This window comes from Pongo pygmaeus, chromosome 5 (genome assembly GCF_028885625.2).
Source record: "Pongo pygmaeus isolate AG05252 chromosome 5, NHGRI_mPonPyg2-v2.0_pri, whole genome shotgun sequence".
NCBI classification, from domain to species: Eukaryota; Metazoa; Chordata; class Mammalia; order Primates; family Hominidae; genus Pongo; species Pongo pygmaeus.
Genome location: NC_072378.2, coordinates 130,417,406 through 130,431,459, shown reverse-complemented (window position 1 = coordinate 130,431,459; position 14,054 = coordinate 130,417,406). Strand labels below are relative to the sequence as shown.

The following is a 14,054-nucleotide window of genomic DNA, read 5'->3' as shown; positions in this document are numbered from 1 at the left end:
TAGGTGCTCTGCAAGGCAGAGCAGCAAGATAAATGGAATCTGATTTCCTGACACTGTTAAGTACCATTTAAATCCTGGACCAAGCTCTGTACTTCCTTTATGTGGAAGAGAAATAAGCCTCTTTTACCTTACATAAGCCACTTTTATGTGTTTTGTATTACACACACACACACACACACACACACACACACACACACACACACACACACCCCTAATCCTAATCACCACTAAAGTTTATTGCAAAAACATTTTTAACAGTCAGAAATACAAAATAACTAGCCTAGATAACCCAAGAGCAGGGGATTGGTTTGTTAAGTGATGCTACATCCAACCACAGAGAGAATATTTAATATTATGTTGCAAGAAGTATAAATACTTATGCAAACTGCAGGTTACAAAGTAGTTTGTACAACATTTCAGATAGAAACAGTCTAAAAAAGTAGGTCCCCACATTCAGAAAATGGTATAAAATTACACATAATTTTGATTTTCTCCATTTTGCTTCCCTGTATTTGCTAATTGTTCTATAATAAACATGTATTATTTGGATAATAAAAGTTATATAAACTAGCAGCTGGTATTAAATAAACTACTTAATGTTACTAAAAAATAACAAAAAATGGAAGTCTCACTTTGGTGACTTGGAAAGCAATTTAATGCACTTGTGGAAATATATCATTAAAACAACATCAATTGCTGGGTCTCGTTAATATCAGAAGAAAATGATAGATGGGAGTAACAGACAAATAAGTCTGTGGATCTTTGACTTCTTTATTTCATCCGTCTAAAAAAGCAGCAAACGGGATTTTTTTTTAAATGTTGATTCTTAGTGACAAAGGCCTGCCTCTATTGTCTACCATATGAAAGTTCTTCATTCAGCAATTATTTATTCAGCACCGTACTGTATCGGAAACTCGAAGGGTATATAAATACAGCATATACTTGCAGACTTTTGTTAGGCTACAGAGGACAATGACCCAAAATGTGGCACTTTGGCATGCTAAATGCTCTGAATTAAAGGAAACTGAAAGACCTCAGAAGTAAGCCTCAGAAGCAAGGTCTCCCTTTGACCTTCCCCCATGCCCTGGTCTCTCTGATCCCTTCTTTCCCATGTGCAGAGAGAAACTCTCTAGAATTTCCTTATCTGACTAAGAAAACTTCTTTCCAAAAGAAATGCAATTGCCAACTTAGCAGTCTCATCAAATAGCCAACAAAGATTTAACCACTAAAATCACCATGCTCAGAGACTTCATCTATTCTTCTCAGGGCATCTCCAAGAGATTACCCAAGAGACATTATCTACATAATAAGACAACATTTGTTCACAGTGAAGTTCTGCTCCTCACCTTCCTGCAACCTCCCACAGAACTCAGAGAAATTTTGTCCCAGGCCATTGTTCTTTGGGCTCATTCATTTCTCCTGAAAATTATTTACTACCCCTCGCAACTGCCTATACCGATCCCACCCCCATTCTCCTTTCCTCTATGAAAAGGGGTCACAAACTTCAACCATTGGCCTTGAGTCTCATATTTGCAGGACTGCCACGTTTATGCACATTAATATATTCTGTATGCCTCTTTCTCCTATTAATCTATTGTCAGTCATCTCAGTGAACCTTCAGAGAATGCAGAGGGGAAGCTTACCCTATGTCCCTACACTTTTTTGAAATGAAGTTTAATAAATGATACTGTTGTTATCCAAAGTAGAAATCTGCAAATCAAATCTGCTCACATGCCTCTCATTTCTGGTTGAGTACAGGTATTAAAATTTCTGATTTGGCTTAGGGTAGAAGAAAGCGACGCAGAGAAAATACCTTTGTAAAAAGACTTTTCAAATAAAGATGATCCTGAAATAAACATCCTCTGGTGTTTCAGGAGAAACAAGACAATAAATCTTCAATATAGGGAACACTACCTAAACCAAATATGAGGTCTTTGGTGGAAAGAGACATCTCCAATACCACGGAGGGTAAGAACCTGCTTCCTACCCGACTGTTCCCATTAGGGCCCAAGAGAACCATCATGTAGTAGGCTGACCCAGGAGGGCAAGTGCCAAACAAAAGGAGGTACACGTTATGCTCCTTGCCACTTGCAAACTCAGATCCCAATCTGCTCCCTGCTTCTCCAAGCCTGAACAATGCTAAGTCCACAAGCCGCAGCACGAGCTACTGCTTACCACTTGTTCTGACTCATTCCTGTTCCTTTAGGCCAGTGGCAAAAGTGAAACCAGAATCTTCAAATGCCTTGTCTCAGTTTAGTTTCAAAACAATGCTTTGAGGGAGCTATCCCTAAGGTGAGGAAACGGAGGCCCAGCCCTGACGGCTCAAAGCCACACTGTGAGGCAGCAGCAGCACCAGGAAGTGATCCTCGATCGCCTGCCTCCTAATACCAAATACAGGGTTGTGGTCAAGCGGGTCAGTTTTTGAGTCTGATAAACCTGGATTCAAAGCCCCACTCTGCCACTGACCAGCTCTATATATTCCTGGCTAAATCAAATTAACAGTATTGTAGTAAGGATGACATGATATTTCTAAAATGCTTATCCCAGCATCTGGCATATAGTAAGCATTTGGCAAATGGGAGACAGTAGTTCTCTGTTGAAAGAAATGCATATAACTGGGAGTATATTGGGCATGAAATAGTAAAAACGGAAATGAGTCAATAACCCTCTTAGGCTAACATTTCACGAATCTATAAAATATGCTTTTAATATGAAAGGAAAAAAAAACCACAAGAAATGGGATACATCTGTTAATATTTTTCAAAATAAGAGTTACTAACTGGTGACCAAATACAAAAGGATGAACAATAAAAGTGTTTGGGTAAAATAAGTGAATTCACAGCATGAAGGAATATAGACAAAATTAACTTCCAAGACACTTAACTCAGGCATGAAAGATAACTGAGGATCACTTCAAGGTTAATAATCAAAATAAACCAATGGCTATGGAAGCAAAAAGCAAGACTGTCTTTTTAGGTGAGAACCTGGCATGTGATAAAACAGAATTCAGTTCTCTCACATGGGCCACCCAGGAGAGAGAGTGGCTGCAGAAGGGAAAACAAAACCATACTTTCCCAGGAATACATCAATTTAAATTTGAAGGTCAAACTATTCAATTCTTTACTAATGGGACTTCCATAATGGTAGGAATGAGCTACTTATTCAGGTAGAGAAGACAGAAGCAAAAAAAGAGAGGGAGGGAGGGAGGGAAAGAGGTAATGAGGGAGGGAGGGAAGTATTGAGTTAAAGTCCTCAAAGATCAAATTCAGTAGCATAGCAGGAATCGTCCCCAAAAGCTCATAATTACACATACTCTACTGAACTAAACAGAATTAACAGAAGAAATGGGTGGGGGAGAGGGAAATATCCTTTTTTAAGAGGGGTGCGTGTGTGTGTGTGCGTGTCTTTTAAATCAATTTGCTCCTAGACTCAAAACAGGCCTCATAGACCTAGGGAGTCTTAAATCCTCTTGACATTGTAAAGCAACTTAGGGTGGTTTCTCAAGTCTCCTCTAGAATAAATGCTACCCACACTGCAAGGGGCATTCTCTCCCACCCCCAGGCCACCCCAGCCAGGCTAGGTTTGAAAGGGCTGCTTCTGCCACTGGAGGAGTGGAAATGAGAATGAACACTGGTGGGCACCTGTAGGTTCACAAGAGGGCTCCGGAATGGACCACATCTGTCTGACCTTCAGCCTTGGGTTTGAAAGAGGAATTGTGCCAGGACTCAAACGGGAACATTAAGCGTTTAGTGTTCTTCACAAAAGACCTTGGGAAAACTCGGGACGCAAAAATGATCAAACAGAAAACAATTACCACGGGGCCTCTGATAAAAAGTTCTAGAAAACATCAGAAGAAAAGCACTGAGTTATAGACAGAAGAGTTTCATGACGTTAGCAATGCACAAGGGGAAATAAACTCTATAACACAAAAATAGGCTATGAAAAGAGAACAAGCCAATGTAGGAAATCACAGGAAAATAAGAAGACACTGCTGTTAAAATTCATGTTAAAGGCAGTAAATAGCACACTCGACAGAAAGAGAGACTGAGTGAGCTATTTCAACTTGAAAAACATGTTGACAACATCACAAAATGCCAAAGTTGTTAAAATATTAAAATACTTCCATATTGGTTGGTAATAGTTACTCCCCACCATGCAGTCAGTCCCTTGTGGGACTTCCCCAAGATCCAGCATCTAAGCATAACTTCTGTTACAGCACGGAACCTCCAGGACCCTGCTCCAGTACTAAGACGACTATTTAACTGTCCTGTGCCATGTTGGTTACCAAATGAGCTGTTAAGTATTTTATTTTATTTTTTTGAGACGGAGTTTCGCTCTTGTTGCCCAGGCTGGAGTGCAATGGAGTGATCTCAGCTCACTGCAACCTCTGCCTCCCAGGTTCAAGTGATTCTCCTGCCTCAGCCTCCCGAGTAGCTGGGATTACAGCCATAAGCCACCGTGCCCAGCTAATTTTGTATTTTAGTAAAGACTGGGTTTCTCCATGTTGGTCAGGCTGGTCTCAAACTCCTGACCTCAGGTGATCCACCCGCCTTGGCCTCCCAAAGTGTTGGGATTATAGGCGTGAGCCACCGCGCCTGGCCCCTGTTAAGTATTTTTTATATCATTTCTTGGGTGTAGCCCAAGAAGAATAGGTATTACCTTCAAGAAAGATACAAATGAAGCAGAAGTATTAATAATAATCAAAACTATAACTTAAGGAAGCTTTCTGGATCTAAAGAAGACTGAATCAAAAAATCAAAAAGGCTCACGACTTCCCAGGCAAAACACCACAAAAGAAGACTGAATTTAAGAGCCAGGTTCATTTTCAAAACCAAGAGAGTAGACTGAATTTAGGTGGCCTAATCTCACATAGTTAAAGGGATATTTTGGTTTGTTTCTTTTGTTTTGTCTGATTTTCCTGCAAAGAAAAACAGACCAAATATCTGGCTGAATATAGTGAATCTGTGGTGGGCCGTTCTTTGCGCCCTTCTGAACCAGGGCTTCATTCTCCTCCCTGTGGAATGCAGATGCTCAAAGCTGCCTCCCTCTCCTGGAACTGCCCAAAGCCAGAGGGAGCTTCCTTGCCTGAGGACATGTGCCCCTCCCAGCAAACACCCGAGGATCGGTCAATTTAGAGAAACAAAAGCCTGGTTCCCTTGCCTGAATTTGGGATAACTCCAAACGGCCACCTGCACAACTTGTGGGATGGGCTAAGGCCTCTGCTATAACTACATCACAGCTCAGCTTCTCCGTCTGCCCGATCCTGCTTCTTTCACTCTCTCACTGGTGTTGCTCCCAAGAATACTCACTAACAAACCTTTTGCACAAAACACTCTCAGGGTCTGTTTCCAGGGAACCCCATATAAGGCATTCAGCCAGGGCTCTATTAAGAACTGAGAGGCAGGAGGAAACCCACTGACTAGGCTCTGAGAGGTCCCCAGTGTCACTGAGAAACGTCTTCAGATACTATAAGGCCTGGTTTCGGACCAAAGCTCCCTGGATTTTAGGTGAAGACAACCAGTAAACTACTGGCTGGTGCTATCCAGTACCGGACAAAGTGCTATCCAAATCTCTTTCATACAAAATGGTTCTTGAAAAACCATTTCGAAAAGATAAAAGAAATCTAAGGCTAAGAAAGATGTTAAAAGAAAGCCTAGAATCGTAACATGATTTCACTATAGATAAATTTTATGTTACAATCTTATTCAAAATGTTTTCAGAAACGTGAAAAAGAAGAAAAATTGTATTGATTTTAGGAGGCTAAAGCTGGATGAGAAAGTAAAGGAGAACATTATAGGCCAATCTCACCTATAAAAATATGTGCAATAATTCTCAAAACAACTTATTTTATGAAGCTCTCTTTCACTAACAAAAAGTAGAACAATAAGCAAAACATGCACATTGAACTACAGGTTTTACAGGTAATAAAACAATAAAAATAAATGACTTGAAAAATTACAAAATTAAGAATTATATATGACTCGTATCAATGGTTCCTTGAGAGGAATAATAAGATAAAAACTTAGGCAATTCAAATCAAGAAAAACAGAAAGAAAAAAATTAGAAAGACATAGAGCTACCAAGAAAAAGAAGAGAATACTATGCATAGTATATGTTAATAAACTGGAAATTCTCCATTATGCAAACAATTTTCAGAAAGAAATTATGAAAACTGGCCCAGCAAATAAAATGGAAAGTTAAATAAACACTGAGTTAAAAAGATCACTGAGAAACTAAATATGTTATCAAATTATTACTCCCTCAACAAGTTTAAAGCCTAGAAGATTTTATTATTGATCTATCTAAACTTTTAATGATCAGGTAATTCCATACAATAGACACTTATTCCACAATACTACTACTATTAACAAGAGTGAATACTCCAGCCACTGATGCATTTAATCCTCACAGTAATCCAGTGATACAGATACTATTACTACATCCATTTTACACAAGATGAAACTGAGGCACAAACAGGTTAGGGACACTTTGCCCAGAGCTAGCCACACAGCTAGGAAGTGGTAGAGCTGAGACCTGAATGAAGGCCATGCTCTTACCTCCTCTTATAAACCACCATTCACAAAGAAAGGCCAAAGCTTTTGTCTAAGAATTCAAAATAGCCCTGATAACAAAACCTTCATAAATTAAATATTTTTCTGCCTTTTTCCATAATCAGAAACATTTTAAATAATCCAATACTTGCATAGCACTTTCTATGTGCCAGGCACTGTTCTAAGCAAGCTACAAATGTGACTGTACTTCATCCTCATTACAATCTTATAAGGGAGGTATACTATCATCATCCTCCTGGATAGACAGATAAAGAAACAGAAACACTCAGAGGTATGTGATAACATGTCTAAGATCACACAGCAGCAGGTGGCAGAGCAGAGATTCCAACTCTGACCATTTATAGGCTTTGTACACCGTGCTACATAAACACCATAAGGGGTGCTGAAGACAGCACTGACTATAACTTTTAAATTAATCGTAAATGATTGCTTTATGAAAATCAGATATGGAAATCAAAGCATCACTTATGAAATCGGTCACTGCAAGCAAACAGCCATCAGGTGCCATTCTCAAATCTTACAGTAATCTAAACAAAACTATTTACATGAAAAGCAAAGTCCCCAGGGACAATCAAAATCATAATCAGACTGACATTTTCTTATAAAAAATAAATAATTATTGTTACATTTGATTTATAAATACAATCTATACTATGACTAACAGTTATTACAACTTCATTGCTTAATTAAACCACTCACTCTGTTGCTCAGACTAGAGTGCAATGGTGTGATCTCGGTTCACTGCAACCTCTGCTTCTCAGGTTCAAGTGATTCTCCTGCCTCAGCCTCCCAAGTAGCTGGGACTACAGGCATGCGCCACCACACCTGGCTAATTTTTGTATTTTTAGTAGAGATGGGGTTTCACCGTGTTGGCCAGGCTGGTCTCAAACTCCTGACCTCAGGTGATCCGCCTGCCTTGGCCTCCCAAAGCAACATATTTTTAACAAAGATGTAGGACAAATTATTTCCTCCAACACAACTTATAACATTGTTCAAGGAATTTTTTTTTTCATTTTGTGATAATAGATTAAGACAATATTCTATCTGGATTTCAAAACACATTCTGAATTGAGTTTTAAACACAGGAAGCAAATGATATCAACAATACTAAAGAAAATGTGTGACAAGGTCCAAAGAGAATGTCTTACCAAACTTTATGTACAATACTGTACCAACATGTGAGACTGTTAATACAGACCATAAGTGAATCCATATACAAAATTACATACTATATTGATACTAAACAATAAACTTTTGCTGCCTGCAAAAAAGAATAAGTTAACCAAACTTATTAGTTAACTTAAAGTTAAAGTTCATCTTTTGCAGCCATAAAAAAGAATGAGATCATGTGTTCTGCGGGACCATGGATGGAGCTGGAGGCTATTACTCTCAGCAAACTAATGCAGGAACAGAAAAAAAAGTACCGCATGTTCTCACTTATACATGGGAGCTAAATGATGAGAACCTACGAACACGAAGAAGGAAAGGACAGACACTGGAGTCTAGTTGCCAGGGGAGGCCAGGAGGAGGCAGAGGATCAGAAAAAGTAACTATCAGGTACTGGGCTTAATTTGTGGGTGATGAAATAATCTGTATAACAAACCCTCATGACACGAGTTTACCTACGTAACAAACCTTCACATGTATCCCTGAACCTAAAATAAAACAATAAAAATAAAAAATAAAATTCATTTTTAACATAAAAGAGACTGTTGTATTCCAGTTAAGGCTTTGATTGTTTCATATTAGCAGTAATACACATTAGTAATATGATAATTATTATGGCTACCTCTGGCTTCATGTGATGTTCTCATTTCACTCTCTGTTCTCTCTTCAAAGTCTTCTTTGACATCATCGGCATGCTGGTCTCTGAGAAAAACAGGCATTTCAATATTTTATAAGAGAAACATTTTTAAAAAATGGTTCAGAACTACATCTCAACAACTGCTTTTCTTAATTTTAAACCAAAGAATGCTACTAAAGTGTTAGAAAGGATATATAGTTCTACTACAAGGCAATTAATTAATAACACCTATACATGCCCATTTTCCTCATTATCAATTTTCATTTCCTATTCAGGAAGAAGATATAAAGCTGAGGATAATAAAATGAACTATTCTGGAAAATGTAGCTATTGAATAATTCAACTACTATTTGGGACATGTATTCATGTGGAATTTTACTTACACAGTTTGGTAAGACTTCTATTCAAAGAAAGAAGACGTTTTGAAAGTCCACACCATTGAACTAAATCACTATATACTACTCAGCACTAGGATTCGGATGGAGGCTAAGACTGGCTCGGGGGAATCAATCCCAATTCTAGGAAGCTTTTCCTGGCTTAATCAGGTCAAGTCCACCAGCTGAAGTGATTCCACCTCTTTTTGACCAGGAATAACCTAATGCTAAACTAAACATGCCAGAGATGCTCCAAAATGGAATAGATCCATTACAGTCTTAATTCAGAGCTTTTCTCCTTATGTCAGGGGCAAAAACGGGCTCTTTTTTTTTTAAAAAAAAAAAAAAAAAAAAAAGGAACTACTTTTCTTAAGTTTCAGGGACTTAAAATTTTTCACCCTAATGTATTCCATTCTCAGGGTTCACAATAAACCCCATTTTGCAATTTCTTCTATCCAGAATATGCTATCTGGCCTACACACTTTAGTGCTTTATAGTATTCTGTGTTTATGATATGCTATTGTTTCATACATGCCGTTACCATTACAAATACACTTGAGTTTCTTAAAGATCCAGAGCATACTTCTGTTAAGTTTTAGTAACAGGGAAAATACATTTGAAACAAAATATCCCAACAAATATAAAAGGAGTTCTATAGTTTTAATTACAAAGGCACTAATTAAGTCTCCATTTGAAAATATAATAATTAACACAATGACACTAACACAGTAAGCATGCAATAAATACATGTTTTCTATTTTTACTGCTATTTTTAAATTATTTATTGGTTATTAGTGATCATCCCGTGAGGAGATATTATTTTTAAGAAAGATCATTTCCAGGAGCAAATGCGAAATTTCATTTGAATCTGAACTCCCCAGCTTAGTTCATGCTAAAAATAACTTGCTACAACTGCTGAAGTATACTTGCTCTTTTGAAAATGGGGGAGAATCATTATTTTTTTTTCCAAGAGAAACCACTTAAATGGCAACAGGATCTCTTATTCCATAGAAAGTAGAAGGATGAAGCTATAGTAAAAACAAATGTAAGAATATCACTGATAACTGGAGAAAGAACATTAGTTGAAGTATTGATAAAAATTGCATTTTCTATGTAAAAATAATGCTGCAGCTATGCTCGGTAATTACAACATGTTAAAATTAGCTTACCATGCTAAAATTAACTTCTATGAACTTCCAAATTTGTTTTATATTAAATTGGAAATAATATTGAGTGCACAAATTCTATCCCAGAAAGTACTGTGGTCAACAAATAGTTTGTAGATGGCTATATCAATTATTATTAAAAACCATACACTACAGTCATATAACTTAAAATTGCCATTTCCCAAATAAAGCAGATTTCCAATTATTGTGCCTTTTATAGAAGCTCTGATGAGTAGTTGATATTTTTTTTTAAATAGAGAGAGAAACACCATGAGTCCAAAAGCTAAAAAGTCAAAATTTTCTGTATATTTCAGTTTTCAGGATCACAATTATCCACCGATAATCAGCAGTTACCCTTTTGTGGTTTTACTAAAGTATACTATTCCTTTAAAATAAGCTTTGTTAAAATAAAGATAGAAGACTTGAGCTATGAAAAAAGTTCCCTTGTTTTCTTATGCCTGAATACAATGACAATTACTTATCTTCTGAACTCCAAGAAAAGATCACTTTCCAAGAGGGAACAGAGATAGAATAAGAAAGTAAAATCTTTGACCCAAAAAATTTCCTCATGCCTGGATCTGACATAACCTATCCCAAAAGAGAAGCAGAATGGAAGCTATGTAGTCTTACATAATTTATGTTGCTTCATTATAGAAGCATGTTCAGTTTTCACTGTCCCAGTTTTAACTCATGACACTTCATTAAATTGGACCCATACAAACCTGGGAATATATAAACACAGATATGTATTTTTACCAAACATGAAGAACTTCACAAAAAATGTTTATTGAATGTTTTATTTCAGGTTAATGTATTGATTCTGCAAATTCCTTCAAATTAAAAGTGCCTATACCCCTGAGGTTCTATGTGCTGTTTCCTTTAGCTAGAGAGTGGAATGGTGGAAGACGGGGTCAATCTGCCCAGTCTCTTAGAACAGGCATTATGAAACAGAAGGGTGAATAGAACCACTGGAGCGAGCAGAATCTTAATCAAGCACATCCAGACATGTGGAAACAGTTAATATTAATAAGAAAAGTTCACTTCTTAAGAACACAGTATGAGCCAAAGACTGACTGAGCTTTTTACATGCCCCATATTTTATAACATGCCTTGAAGGAAGGTTTATTATTATAGCCACAGAAATGTAGAGAAGTTAAGACTAAATTCACAGGGCGAGTATAGAACCCGTTCTTCTTGACACCAAAATCTGCAATTGGATTCAACCGTTTCTTATTTTTACACTTGTGTTTTTCTAAAATAAAGTATGATATATAAAGTTAAGGGAAACATGCTTTTTATGCCATAAACTTATTCTCCAAATTGTCTTTCATTGATAAGGTCAGGAATGAAGAGCCTGACTCCGTATTCTCATTTGTTTTACATTTTATTTAAAATAAAAATTGAGGCCAGGCACGGTGGCTCATGCTTCTAATACCAATACTTTGGGAGACTGAGGCGGGAGGATTGCTTGAGTCCAGGAATTCGAGACCAGCCTGAGAAACACACTGAGACTACGTCTCTACAAAAAAAAAAAGTCAGGCGTAGTGGCATGCGCCTGTAGTCCCAGCTACTTGGGAAGCTGAGGCAGGTGGGTCACTTTAGCCTTGGAGGTCAAAGTTGCAGTGAGCCATGATTGCACCACTGCACTCCACCTCGGTGACAAAGTGAGACTGTATCTCAGAAAGAAAAAAACAACAAGAAAAATTGTTTATTCAATTGGACAACCATTATTTCTCTCTACTATAAGGTTAAGAATTTCATTATGCAAATTCTGGCTGAATATGTACTATGATGAATCTTTCTCTACACAAAAATGAAATCCTTGTTCTAGAATTTCAACTTCCTAAGCAAAATGTTATTTTAGCTACATAGTCTTCCAATTACAGACAAAATATGATTATATCAGAATGCCAAAACTCTGGGATAATGTCACAATACACTGGAGCAGAGTAAAAGATATGCTTCTTGACAGATTTTTAAAAATGACAACCAGAAATATTTTCATGCTATATTTTAATATCACAATTATTGTCAACCTAAACATTTCCTGACCTGCTTTCCTTGATCAACATTTTTCATTATCAACAATTTCATTTCAAAAGAGGGTACAAGCTGTTTAGGCACAAGTGTGTGATTTTTTTTTTAAGAGATAGGATCTCACTCCACTGTCCAGGCTGGAGTGCAGTGGTGCCATCATTAGCTCACTGCAACCTCAAACTCATGCTCAAGTGCTTCTCCAGCCTCAGCCTCCCAAGTAGCTGAAACTACAGGCATGTGCTACCACGCCTGGCTAATTTTTAATTTTTTGTAGAGACAGGGTCTCACTATGTTGCTCAGGGCTGGTCTGAATTTCTGGCTTCAAGCAATCCTCCTGCCTCACCCTCTCAAAGCACTGAGATTATCCACACCGCAGCTGGATGTGTGGATCTTAACATGGAGGAAGCAGCCCAGCAATAGTGGTTACATATATGGTCTTAGGAAGTGAAGAGATCTGGTTTAAATTTCAGTTCTGCTACTCACTAGGTTTACATGACCATCAGCAAGTTACTTAATTTCTCTAATTCTCAGTTACATCATTGGTAAAACAGGGATAATAAATCCTTTACCTCAGAGGGGCATGTTAAGAATGAAATAAAATAATGTACAGAAAGCACTTAGCACACAGCCAGGCACTTAAGTAGGAGCATGATGCACAGCAGCTATTCCTAGTTATAAATTACTTATATTTTAGGATAAAATTATCTACTGACGCCTGTTTTCTTTAACTAACCTTCTTTCTTCAACTAGTAAAATAGCTTTTAGAGTAATGGTTCCAAGCATAGACTACAGTCAGACTGTCTGGGTTATAACCCAGGTCTGCTATGGACTAGCTATGTGGCTTCTAACCAAAAGAGGTTCCATGTTTGTAGAATGAAGATGTGATGATGGCAACCACACCACATAAGGTATTATGAAGATTAAATGCACCCACATAGGTAAAAGCACCTAAAAAAAGTGCGTGGAAAACAGCAATTTCTCTTGGAATTTCAGAATTTTCAACAAGCCATTTACTGCAATATTTCTTTAGTCGCAATTCAATACAATACAATTTCAGTTGTATTGAATGGAAATACAATCATAGTGAAATCTTACTAAAGAATACTTTTGGCTTTTAATAAAGATAGTGGAATCTACTTGAATGGAAAAATGTATTCTTTATGACTCAGCATTTTCTTTTTCTCTGTAATTATGTGTCACTTTTTAGAGGTCTTACTGTCTTAATCTAATTATGCTTTGTGATAAGTATTAGTAAAACAGACATTAGAATGGTAAATGCATAGGATGGCAGTTGAATATGTGCAGCTGTATTTCTCCAAGTCTGTTTGTCATATAAAAACAATTTCTAACCAATTACGTTTCAATTAGTCCCAGTCTGTTAAAAAATACTGAAAAACAAATTATTTTGCCCCAATTTAGGGATTTATCGATTTCCACCACCTCTTTAAATCCAGCATGAAAGGAGGCAGATGCAGATTGCCATGTAGATCAAAATATTTGCCAACCAGGTTAGGAAGCTCGGAATGACAGTTATTGTTGGCCCAGAATCAGAGACATGGCTACCTTGCAGCAGCTCAAGTGTGAAAGCTCACTCCTTAGTTTGGCTTGGTTTAAAATAACGCCACCCTTCTCTTTTCAGAATAGCTTATTCTAGTCTCATGGGGCCTTTGCAGAACTGAAAGAGACTTGTACTTCCCCAGTAACAAGCGGGGACGATGACTACCAGAGAGCTCTAAAAAATGTAGTTTTTCTGTTTTGGCCATCAAAAGAATGTCTCTTTGCATGCTCCCAGCATTTTTTTTTTTTTTAAGTTTCTGAGCTGTGACTTACTCGCAGGTAAAAACATAAGGGAATGAGAATCTCTACGTTCTCTACAGAAAGTTTAAAAGGTAAATACTTGAACTGCCTCCAAAATGCCTCGTACAAATGAAGAGCGACTGTACTTGAGGAGCTTCAGGTCAAGGAGGTCACCACCTTCGAAGGGATTCAGAAAAAGATGGCAAATAAAACCAGTGGGACTTGGGACTAAAACTTCTACAACTATGAGTAACATTCAAATAAAGAGTTTTTAAAATTAAATTCCTTTTGAGATGATACAACA

The 14,054-nt window shown here is 37.4% G+C and overlaps 1 protein-coding gene across 21 annotated transcripts in view; it reads right to left on the bottom strand.

Annotated features, from left to right (window-relative positions):
• Positions 1-14,054, bottom strand: part of L3MBTL3 (L3MBTL histone methyl-lysine binding protein 3) — a 123,910-nt gene that overhangs the window by 13,066 nt on the left and 96,790 nt on the right. For all 21 annotated transcript variants that reach the window (XM_063666576.1, XM_063666572.1, XM_054492327.2 and 18 more), the window contains one exon: positions 8,362-8,441. In XM_063666576.1, the coding sequence (XP_063522646.1) occupies positions 8,362-8,441 (80 nt within the window). The remainder of the gene's footprint in view (positions 1-8,361; positions 8,442-14,054) is intronic.